At 46.2% G+C, this 12,635-nt stretch overlaps 1 protein-coding gene across 9 annotated transcripts in view; it reads right to left on the bottom strand.

Annotated features, from left to right (window-relative positions):
• Nucleotides 1-12,635, bottom strand: part of LOC119660390 (dystrophin, isoforms A/C/F/G/H) — a 1,277,654-nt gene that overhangs the window by 1,035,464 nt on the left and 229,555 nt on the right. For all 9 annotated transcript variants that reach the window (XM_038068919.1, XM_038068914.1, XM_038068920.1 and 6 more), the window contains 2 exons: nucleotides 11,414-11,517; nucleotides 11,190-11,288 (listed from right to left, as the gene is read on the bottom strand). In XM_038068919.1, coding sequence (XP_037924847.1) covers nucleotides 11,190-11,288; nucleotides 11,414-11,517 — 203 coding nt within the window. The remainder of the gene's footprint in view (nucleotides 1-11,189; nucleotides 11,289-11,413; nucleotides 11,518-12,635) is intronic.

Here is a 12,635-nt window from a genome sequence, read left to right as displayed (position 1 = left end):
CACCATGCTGCCCAAGATGTGGTAACGTGGCTGAGAATGCGGAGCATGTCATATTTGATTGCCCCAGGTTCACCGCGCACCGAACAAGAATGGAAGCGGTCGCAGACAGGCGTTTAACACCCGAAAACATTGTGGAGTTTATGTTGGAGTCAACGGATGCCTGGAACCAGGTTGTAAGGGAACTGCAAGCTATTCACCAACAGCTTAGGCAGGAAGAACTACGACGAAAACAAGGAAGGGAGAGAACCATAATGAGCCGCAGTTCAAAGCTGATCCAGCCCCGCGATGCAATACTTGATAGGAGTTCCGTGGGGAGAGTGGAATGAGAAGGAGGTGGTTTTAGTGAGTAGAAGTCTCACATAACTGCGTGGCAGGAGCCAGCAGTAGGTTTTGAACCTTTCCACCTTCCAACGCCGAAAAAAAAAAAAAAAAAGACAGACGGACAGACAGACACCGTCTCGATTCTAATAAGGTTTTGTTTCACACAAAACCTTAAAAAGGGATGGGCGACCGGTACGCTGCAAATGGTGGCAGGTGCCCGGCATACAGGAGGGTCAAATGAGGTTAATACATATCAACCACTGCGAGGCAGCTCAAGACTTGCTGTCGCAAACCAGGCGAGAGTCGAATGTGGACGTGGCGATAATCTGAGAACCTTACCGAGATTACGGTAGTGCTACGTAAGTGAAAGACTCATCGAGAAACGCGGTGATCCGGGCATGTGGACGGCAAGCCATTCAAGAAACAATGGCATTCCCGGGAGTCGGCTTTATACGGGCAAAAGTCAACGGCGTCCGTATCTACAGCTGCTATGCTCCTCCAAATGCAACATTAGCGCAGTTTAGATGCTAGACAGCTTGGTCTTGGATGCTAGAAACCACAGCCCCAAAATCATCGCTGACGATTGCGACGCGTGGGCCTTATACTGGGAAAGTCGAGGAACAACCACCAGGGGCCAAATCCTGCTTGAAACCTTCGCGGAGCAGGATATCATACCAGCTAATGTGACTACCTTCCGAGGCCGTCGATCTGACTTACCTCTGTGCCTCGTTGGCGAGAGGGATGGTCTGGCGGGTGAGTGAACACTACACCCACAGTGACCACCATGCCATCTTTTTTTGGTAACCCACAGAAGTGGAAAAACAAGGATAGCTGGGTGGTCCACTGGAGCTTTCGAAGAAGAAACTTTCCTAGCGGCTCTAGAAAGAGGTCATGACTCGAAGGGAACGGCGCTGGAAAAAGTGAGACAGCTTTATCAGCGGGTAACTGAGGCATGCGACTTTACAATGACGCGACGGAAGTTCCACTAGAGTAAGGAACCAAACTGCTGGTGGAACCAAGAAATCGCGCTATTGAAAGCATCCTTTCTGCGAGCGAGGACATTTTGCCAAAGGAGAAGAGGGAAGCCAGAACATTGGCAGTCGGAGAAGGAACACCGCGATCTTAAGAAGGCTATATGGAAAAGCTAGTGGAATTGCTATAAGCAGTTATGCCTTGGGGCAAACACGAACCCGTGGCGCGTTACCATGAACAAGATTTGTGGACAAAATCACCCCAAGTGACGTGCCCGCGATTCATGTTTAAAACAGTCACTATTCTTTTCCCACAACAGGAAGAGAGGTCTTCACAACCCCAGGGGTTGCCGAGGAGGAACTACGGGAGATCTGTGGACGAATTGGGGATAATAAGGCTCCGGGATTGGATGGAATTCCGAACAAAGATCTGAAATTGACAGCTAAAATCAGGTCCGCATAGTTCATAAGCACATTTGAATCGTGCATGGTGGAAGGAGTGTTCCCCGCACATTGGAAAAGGCAGAGGTTGGTTCTGCTACCGAAGCCCCAAAAACCACCTGGGGCACCCTCTTTATATCGCCCTATCTGGAGGAGGGTGGTATACAAAAGGTTGCTTCCGCTTGTCGAACTAGCGGGTGATCTGTCGGAGCGGCTGTGTGGGTTTCGAAGAGCACGGTCCACTGTCGATACTATAGTAACGGTCGTGGACCTGGCTCGGCATTGGCATTGGCCGGTGGAACTCAGTCAACTGGAGTTGAATTCAGGGCGCCCTGACTAAACTGGGTGTCCCTGATTACTTAGCTCGGATAATCAAAAGTTCCCTTTCGGAGAAATTTCTTTGGTACGAAACGGACGGCGGGCCGAAGGAATATGTTGTAACAACAGGTTTCCCCCACATACTGGGTCCCCCACAGTGGAATATAATGTATAACAGAGTGCTTGGCCTTCGCATGCGAAAGGATTCAACATTGATTAGTTTGCAGACAACCTGGCGGTAGTAGCAATTGCGAAACACCACCAGGACGTGGAAGTAAAACCATTCATGCCATCAAAGTATGACTCCAAATAGTGAAACTCGGCGGCGGAAGATAAGAAGATAAGAAGGAGGCGATCCTTATTACCAATCACAAGAAAAACAATACTGTTAAAATCCGGGTTGGTAATCACGAGATCGTTTCAAAATCGGTCATTAGATACCTGGAGGTAATGATCGATGCAAAGTTGAGCTTCAAGGATCACCTGGATTATGCGCGCGGAGAGGCAGCAAAGGATAGCTCAACTCTAGCAAGGATATTGCCTAATATTGGAGGACCAAAATCTAGCCGCTGACTGCTTATCGCAAACGTGGTGAAATCCGGTTCCTGTCTGGGCGTGCGCGCTGGATAACACAGTAAACCAGGGAAGGGTAAGTTCGGCATACAAGCTAATTGCACTAAGTGTATGCAGCGCATATAAGACAGTATCTGGTGAGGCAATGTGTGTTGTCTTCACCGGAGAAGTAGGGCGAATCCGGTCGAAGTGACTGCAGACTTCTGGGAACCTACTAGGAAGAAGCTGTACAGGAGATGGCAGCAAAGGTGGGATAATTCCGAAAAAGGTCGCTGGGTACCGGAAGTACTTGAACCGCTTCGATTTGGATGAGTCACTAGATTGTCTCGAATGCTACACCCGAGGACCAGGAGCATTTTATGCTCCTTTATCCGAGATTCGTTATTGAAAAACGGATTTTAAACGATGACCTCAACGCTGTTACCGGACCCCACAATTTCATGGGGGAGACGCTGCGGTTGGAAGGAAATTGGAGTGCGATAAATGCAACATTAACTGCGATACCGGGAAAGCTGCAGGAACTGGATCGAGCCTGGAAAGCACGACGGACGCATGAATTAGATGTGCTTGTGTAAAACGCAGCCTTCCTCGCCAAATAATACTTCACGGTGGTCCCGCGGGGACATGGGCGAAGAATTGGGGATGGTTTTAGTGGGCAAGAATCCCCCACGCTGCTGCAACCTAGCGCAACAACCGTCTTTTTAAGATTCACCTATAAAGAAAAGACCAAGCTGTATACGTCATGGCATGGACATAACCTTGAAATCGCAATACATTTAAAAAATATTACAATATCCTCTTCTTCTTCAGAAACACAGTAGGCTAGATTGGTTATGTCAATTTTTTATGCCAATGGTTTGACTTGGATGTAGTTGCGAGGCCTAAAGATCCATCCATACCAACCCACCATTTTTTGGGTCAGCCTTCTGATCTTTCCCCATTGACTTCGATGTTCAGGCCAATCCTGGAAAATTAATCCTCGTTACTGCGGATTACGTGACCATACCAGCGACGATGCTGCTTTCGAAATTTTTCCACGATAGGTGTAATCCCATACCCATCGCGAATATCCTCATTTCGGATGCTATTATGTCTTCGTCTCCATGACGCCGTTCATTGTCTTTTATAGTCAGCCGACACTCCGAAACATAGAGGGCGAGAGGCGAACGACACTGCGATAAATTTTCGCCTTAAGACATTCGCTAATATGTCGCTCACACGTTTTCGCGTGACACACTGTCACACGCCTTCTCTGGATCCAGAAATGCAATGCAAAGAGGACGATGCTTCTCACGATGTTTCTCCATGAGTAACTCGGCTTGTCAAGAATGCGTTCAAAAATTTTCCTGGTATGGGACAGTAACCGGATCGGACGAAAATTTGAACTTTCTGCCGGACTACCTTTCTTCTTCCATATTGGAGTTGTGGTAATTTCTTGCCAGTCAGATGGTGTGCTACCTTCCTCAATACCATGATTGAAGAATTCACTGAGCCACAATGTTGGGCCCCGAAGGTTGCATAGGCCGCTTTGTGGATCGTGTCTTTAACCTGGCTCCGCGATTCTTCCACAATCGTAACGGAGAATATTTTAAGGCGTAGATACCATGTGCATGGATCACCAAATTTGAGAGCGGATCCTTGAAACAATTGACTCTTTTTGAGCCCCCGCACTCCTGCCCTTTGTAATTGGTATCCAACCTAACGCTTGCTTCGCAAAGTACTAATCGACAACTTTGATACCCCACGTGCCAACGTAAAAAATTTGCAACCCTCTTTTAGATGTATGGAGAGCTCATCTTGAGTTCAATGTGGAACAATGTAATTCCAACATTTTTACCAAATTTCATGTCAATAGGTGTGGCCGTTTCTGGGAAGAGTGTGTGTGATAGCCAGACAGACGACAGACAAATAGATTTAGATTTCGAGAAGGAGGCATTAAAGCGAAGCAAGACCGCGCCAAAAATATCAGTAACGAAGGTGAAAAATCATGAATTGAAAGGAATTCGCTGGCCGACTAACGCGGTTTCGACCTCCATCGCATTTCCCTAAGGCAATCGCAGATGATACCCCAAGATCAATGAATTGACCTATTCCATGAATTCGCCTAGAGACACCAAGGGCAATATGTCGTACGCGAAGATACCAAAAAAGCCGAAGCTGACCCCCACCTGAAAAATCTTGACGGAAATATCAGCAAAATCAGAAGGACCCGGAAGACCCAGAAGCACTGACATGTTCCAGCTTGGGCGGAACTGACGGCTTTCGCAACAAAGTTAGGAACTCGCTTGAAGGAATGTCACAGTACCGGCATAAAAACGTGAGATCTATATACAGTGCAAGTATCTCGACAAAGTATCATCCAGGGGACGAAGTTGCACTACGTTGAAAGAGCAACTTCAGTTGGATAAACTGAGTGAAGAATCTATTGTGAGTCTGAGAAAAACCTATAGTAGTACTCAAACTGCCGCAATGCGACTGCCAGTGGAAGCAGCACAGAAGCGGGTTGTCTGGCATCTGGGAGAGCAGATTTCATTCATAAAGACATTTCACATTTCAGGCCAGCAATCGATCCAATTGATACAGAAGGTGCAGTGAGAAAGGTCATTTTGCCAAGGAATGCAATAGCGACCCCAAATACCTACTGTGCGGAGAAAAGAAAGGACGAGATAATCGGCATATTGCAGAAAGTAGTAAATACCAGGAATTCAGATATGGTTCTGGGCAAAGAAGGTGATGTAAATAGCTTTCGGAAAGGCGGTCTTCCTCAATCGTAGACCTGACATTTGTCAGCCCTGCACTGGCTCGTACTATGTCCTGGTGCGCTAACAAGGACCGTACGCGCAGCGATCACCAGGCAATCTTCATTGAGCTATCCGCAAAACACCAGTACGCTCGAAACCCAGAAAGATTTCAGGCTGGACCGAAAAAGTTTTGAAGATGTGGTTAGACCAACTTCATAAAGTGGTCGCCTCTCTCGAAATGTAAATGTGACACGATTCAGCGGCAAAGCTTGAGACGCCCCCATTCCTAGGAGATCCAAATTTTTCAGTAGACGACCAAACTATTGGGGTAATAATGAACTGGCGAGCCTTCAGTCAACCCGCCACCGAGCCAGACGAACGGCTGAAGGCCGTACATAGAATCAATCAGGGGTAAAAAGAGCGCACCTATAACGAAACCCGCAAAACACTCAAGCTTACCATCCAGTGGGACAAGAGGAAATTATTTAAGGAGCTCTAATCGGAAGCCGACATGTACCATTGGAGGAGCGCTTATAGAATCATGATGAGACGATTCAGAGATCGCTCATCTCCGCCGATTACGTATCCTACACTCTTGTTAAAAATCATCCACAGGTTATTTGCCCAGCAAGAGGAAGGCACAGACAGTTTCCACCGACCTCTAAATGTGACGATAATTCTACTAGTTACCAGAGACAATGTGCGGTAAAATAGAGGACAACAAGTTCCGGCTCTGGATGGCGTCCTGAATAGGGCCCTAAAGATTACCGTGAAATGGAGACAGAGGGGATATTTCCTGCAGTTTGGAAACGGCAGAAGTTGATACTGCTGCTTAAAGCTAATAAACTTTCAGGTGAGTCATCCTCCTACAGACTTATATGTCTTCTCCACATAGCGGGGAAAATTACCCAAGATTTTCGAGAACCAAAAAGATCGCTCAAATCGGCAATATGGGTTTCGTAAAGAGAGATTAACCACTGATTGATTGATTGATCAACCATCAAATTGGTCACTGACTTGACCAAAAATGAAATTCATGGAAATGATCATACCAGCAAATATTGCATGGAAGTAACCCTGAACAGGGCGGGACCTGGTCTGATTTTGTTTCAGATTAAAGTTGCATAATTCCGCAAGTCCTCACACGACCTCCTCGCAGTGGCAGCTGGAAACCGACTTCGAACGGACCAGGAGTGTGTAGGGCCGGGCTGGAAGTGGGCTCATCCAATTGGCAAGGATCTGTTTGCCTCCTGGTTATGTCGTAGGGGCAACCGGATCTGGCGGGAGGATAGGCCAGAGCAACAGCCCGGAAATCGTCCTCCCGGCATTAGAAAAGGTACTAACAAGTCGCCAAGCTAAGGGCTGCGTGACAAATGGAGACCTTGGTCTCTAGTGTACGGATTTTGAATATCTTGAACTTTTCAATTTCAAGTAAAACCCCCATGGTTGCCGAGCTAGCAAAGGTAGAAATTTTCACCGGATTACTCATAGGAATCAAGAAACAAAACCAAAGAATGGACGATAGAGATAGAAGAGATGTTGATACCATCACCATCACACCACATATTAACACATCATCGGAGGACGAGCTGTGTGCGGCATGCATCCGAGCGACAATAGCCGGTAAGGGCAATACAGTCGATGCCAGCCGTAACACCGCTGTCCTGAAGCCAACAAAAGAGACCTCCGAGTGCTAGACAGCAGATATATGGTTTCAATCTGGAAACAACTGTCGTCGTTCTGAATACAGCGAGGACCGGCCATAGTACTCCTAACCCGAAGCTGACGACGTCATCGGTCGCCTCACAGGCAACGACTGACATGTGAACTGACTGTCGACTACCGGAAACCAGCAAAGAAGCGGAGATCCACTGGAGTCCAGCTCAAGAACCAGCCCCAAGACGAAATACATATTCACAGTAACATTGCGAAAAATAAGGGGGCTGCTACTACCGACGAGCCGGATGAAAAAGACCTCGCTAAATACCAGGCGATTGTCGAAGAATATAATAAAAATCTCCTGCGAAAACAGTAGATGGCGAAACCTACCGCCTTCAAGCACAATCGATTGAAGATGAGGTCGAACAGCAACACAAGAGGAGTAGATAAAGAGCAACATCTGGCCGAAGTGAACTGCGAACCCTTCATCGACGTGGCCAGGAGTCATTTACATATGATGCTAGCGGATGGTAACTCCACTAGCGACAAACTGGCGCCGAAGGTGAGGAGCAGTGTTGAGGTCATTCTGTCGGAGATTGTCATCGAGAACCTCCTCATCTACAAAGGAGATTCAATTACTCTCAGGTGGTCCGTGGGTTCCATGTTATATCATGCAAGGACTAATTCTCCTCCCGCTAAGATCAGCGACGCCTGAGAGGGCATGAGACTTAATGTTATTCCATACGACGAGATTTCCAGAAGACCGATCAGCCATCAAGACTGCCGAGAAGCGGTGCTGATTGGACTATTGCCAGCACGTTAAAAACAACAATGAACAGGCGAGACCCAGTAAGATTACGACCAAGAAACATATTAGCTCATGCTTTCCTAAAAAGTCGGAAGGCTCCTGGACGGAATCTTCCTGGGAAGCGTTGGAGCTGCAAATTCATACATTCCCGCCAACGAGCCGGACTAAAATTCAAAGAGTTGCTTGAAGGGTATGAAGCCCGAGTTGAGTGATACGATCAAATCGATAAATACCGAGGATAAAAACGGCAGGGCTATAAACAATTTCTCTGATATAAATACCCAGATCTAGATAGCATAATGCCAGCCATGCTACAGAAACAGCAAGAAAGGGTTGTTCCGTGACTTGTAGAAATTCACTGGAGCTGCATTTATTTACGATACCTACCACACCCTTGGGGACGCGCGCGCCATGAGCCGCAGAAGGACTTTCGACCAATCAGCTTCACCTCTTTTGTGTTGAAGACATCCACTTAAAAACGGCCCCTCTCCAAGTCTCAGCTAGTCTATCTCCAAAGCAATTCCACAGAAACAGTAATTAACACCGTTGAGCGGTTGCTGCAGTACCAGCAATACACTCTAGCTGCTTTACTAAATACAGTGGGAGCATTCAGCTATGTTCGACCCAAACCCATCAAGGAATCCTTAACCAGAATAGGATTAAAGGAATATCGTACGATTTAGCCAAAAACCACGATAATCCAGTCTGATCTGGGAAGTAGTCAGTTAACAGCTGTGAACAGAGGTACGCCCCAGGATGGCGTCACCTTTTCGATGCTCTGGTTGATAGTAATGGACGAAATTCTACCTGCATTGGGAGATGAAGGTAGTGAAGTATGCTGACGACTTGGTGATGTTGGTATCAAGGATGTTTTCCTTCGTTATGAGTGAAATTATGAAGAGAGCGTAGAGAAATGTATGGGTGTGGGTGGCAAAATGCGGACTCGGCATAAATCCAACCAAAACGAGTTCCGTTTTACCACCAAGACAAAGGTATCCGGATTCCAACTCCCGCGGTTAAATGAACAAAAATTGGTTCTTTCCTCAATATAAAATTCCTGGATGCCTTAAACGCCAACTAGGGGACCTTTGCACGGAAATGGGGTTCCCGCCCGAGGATTGTTCTCTGGATATACACGGGTGTGGTTCACCCCATCCTATCGTATGTTTTTATTGGATCAGGCACTGAGCAAAAAGTACAATAGAATCAAGCTTAATAGGATGCAAAGAATAACGTGTGAGGGTGCTACCAGAGCTTTGCAGTCCTGCCCGACAAATGCCCTCCCAGTACTCCTAAACCTTTTCCGAATAGACCTCTACTTAAATAGTAAATCTAAATGTTGGTCAGCGAAACCCTACGGCCATAGCAGCATCTTAGACCTTGGGAACTCGGGGCGTTCGCTATGGACTACGCCACACACAAGCCGAGTTTCACGAGGAACTTTGCTGTGGACTTTCCAACCAGGCCAGAGTGAAAGAACGGCGACGAGTTAGAAGGTGCACAATATTCTTCACTGACGGATGATAGATGTTCTGTTCTGTGGAGTTAATGCGGGAGTTTCCGCGGTCACATTGGAAATCTGACAATGGCTGGGGCATGATCCGAGCCCCAGCGTAACATAGCCACTCTGACCGACAACCAAGCAGCCATTAAGCCGGTCGGGCAGAGCAGAAACGCGCTGAATAGTCTGGACGACACGCTCAAAGTGACCATCCTTTAGGCTCATGATCACAGGAGCACAGAGGGGAATGATCGGGCTGATTTACTGGCCTGGCGGTGCTCTGGCTTTGACAGTCTCTCGGTAGGCGCAATCTATGTCCCGCTGGCAACTGTAAGAAGCGAAATTTACTCGAAATACATAGTAGCCTCTGACTTTGACCCTGCTATAACAAGACGCCATCGCAAGAACTCTTGTACCAGACACGTGCAAATGCATGCACCATGCCACCAGGCTTGGCATACCCTACAACTCGCATTACAGGCATTTTCTTTACGATTGCCTGGCTCTAGCCGCTCGAAACGCTCACCATAGGGTCAAAACTCTTACTGTACAAGACTATGATCTTGCCAGTCCTCACGTATTCCTCGGAGACTTGGGTTCTTAAAAAGAAGAATTGCGAACTCTTGGCCGCGTTCGAGAGAAGAATTCACCGAAGAATTTTGGGCCCCCTACATGAGGATGGACGATTCCGTAGCCTACATAACGACGAAATCCATGAGTGATACCATGACCGTCCGGTTGGGGATAAAATCCGGCTCAATAGGTTACGGTGGGCGGGTCACTTAATCCGTATGGATGAGGATGATCCAGCCCGGAAAGTCTATAAGGGCAATATCTATGGTAGAAAAAGAAGACGAGGCAGACCCTGCCTAAGATGGAGCGATGGCGTAGGTCAGGACGCCAGACAGCTTTTGGGGATACGGAAGTTTAACATCTAACCATATCTTGGAAGCCCTTCAAATTTGAAATAGTATCCTCCAACCCAAAAAGAAGGCAAAGTAGGGCCGAAAAAAAGTTCACATTCACGGATAACCTTGTCAGATATTAATTTTATATTACCCTGTAAAGGATAATTTATTGATTTCCTCCCGAAATACTAAGCTGTACTTCGACGACACAACCTACATTTGCATAAACTGCACAGTATCGTCCTTATTACAACTCATAAGAAAATCCAGAAAAGATACCCACCAGCAAACTACAACGCTTCTCAATAGATCGCTGACACAATCCATCCGTCGCCCCATAAAGCTCGCACTAAGCAACTCTTCCACAAGTGTTTAAGTGCATACACACACTCGTTCGGCATAAATATTTTGTTTAGTGCTCTCATAAAAGCCTCCATAAGGACTTCAGGCGTTATAATAGCTGTACAGATGTCAGGCCCATAGGTATCTGAAAGGATATGCCATCATACACTGTATCGAAACCAAGCAAACGATGCCTTTGTCAACGGCACACGAAGTCTTTATGGTGGTAACAAACTTTAATCCTCGGTCAGAGCTCTAGCTTTGATACGCTAATACTTTGATACAATGTCTGAAACATAATCTTAAAGGAAAAGTTGCATTTCACTGCAAATAGTTCATTCAGGATTCAGGACCCGCATGAAGGGAGTGACGTGAGACCCAGAGAAACTATCACATGCAGACCAGTGAAAAGTCGGTCTCCGTGCGAGCAAGAAGTGGAGGGAGTGGTTGACTGTAAGGTTTTGTTGCGGACTTTGTTCTGATGATGACGTGATAACAAAAGCGGCAGGACACTGCTGAAATCCTTGAAGCGAAAAAATGGTCAGTCCCTCAGTATCAGTGCCCTAGTCCTGCGTTGTTTAATGATATTTAAAACTAGGTTCTTACCTTCTGCTTCTCGATTGCTGCTCGTATTGCGTCGATATCTCCAACAAGGATACTTTGTCCTTTAATCATGTTTTGTTCCCAAGTTAGCCAATCAGATATCTAAGAAAAAGTAAAAAATTAAAGATTGAAAGATACACAGAAAACTTTCAAAAATGCTAACAAAAAAGGATATGGTGACACTTCAGTGTTTGGGAGCTACACATATGTCCTTACTAAACACTTACCTGCAAAACGGACTTCTCAAAACTTCCAGCTAGAGACAGTCCTGGAATTGCGGTCTTTTGGCTTGCTTTCGCAGCAAATGATCCAGGCACGTAGGCTGGTTTATCTGAAATTGACGGGAAAATTAGTCAGTATTAGGTGAGATAGTGATCCTTAAATTTATGGTTGAGTTGGAGAAAAAGTTCGTCAATTCAGAGTAAGATGCTTTCCTTATCCTTTAGGAAAATTCCCCATCGGTACCGGAGTCATAGAGACTATAGTGTCTGACGGAAGACACTGCCGTTTACACGCAGATACTCCCTCCCCTGACAGTCTCATTTACCTCCCTAACGCTGAAAGAACGGCATCCCCCGACAACAAACTGTGTAGCAATTCATTTTCAGTGCGAACAGATTCGCCACCATTCATAGTCACTAAGCCTCAAAATGTTATTATCATGATCCTTAATCCTAGGCACTTCTTTTTCATTTATTCTTCGATTCCGCTCCTGCATTCGTATTTGTATATGTCCCCCATTTCAACGGTCTTGCACTCTGAACTCATACGGCAAGGACTCGATTCATTCAATCCGAGGAGACGCGCCAGGGAGACGGTTGGAAAGGAAGAAGGAATCATATAAATTATGACTGGTGCGACCCTCAAATGAAAGTGAGAATAAAAGGCTGGATTTTTTCATAACTTTGCCTTTTTAAAATTATTTTGTCATGTTGTGGTAGAAGGGAGCGCGCTCCTTTTTTAAAGTTTGAGTTTTCAATTTCTACGGTGACATCCTGGCGAAGTTTTTCTCGCCGTGCGCTAATAATGTTGCAAGTTTTGTTCGAGCAGCCGGAGATAATGAAGGAAGTAATTAGTTTTGCTGTTATTTCTATTAATTATATGCCTGGAGGACATTTCTGTAATGAGATTTTAGAGGGAAGGTTGTTGTTTGCCTTTTGTTTCAAGTTCCTCCGTGGGGATGTATCCTAGCTACAGTAGGCAAGGGAATACATCGCATAGTCTGTTGATTTCAGCATATCGCAAATTTGTAATCCTTGTTACTTATGACATATTATAACTCTTCTTCTCCCCCTCGGACACCACCTTGTCGTGGTGGGGGAGCCTGTAGTAGTTTACTGCTACACTAAGGGTGTCCAAAAATATGAATATGGAAACGATGGATTTAAACTCTCCAAGTGGTAGGAAGTCACAGACTTCGAATCCACCCGCGACCATAAGCAATCATGT

Source organism: Hermetia illucens, chromosome 6 (genome assembly GCF_905115235.1).
Source record: "Hermetia illucens chromosome 6, iHerIll2.2.curated.20191125, whole genome shotgun sequence".
Taxonomy (NCBI): Eukaryota; Metazoa; Arthropoda; class Insecta; order Diptera; family Stratiomyidae; genus Hermetia; species Hermetia illucens.
The sequence above is the reverse complement of the archived record's forward strand: the minus strand, read 5'-3'. Positions and strand labels throughout refer to the sequence as shown.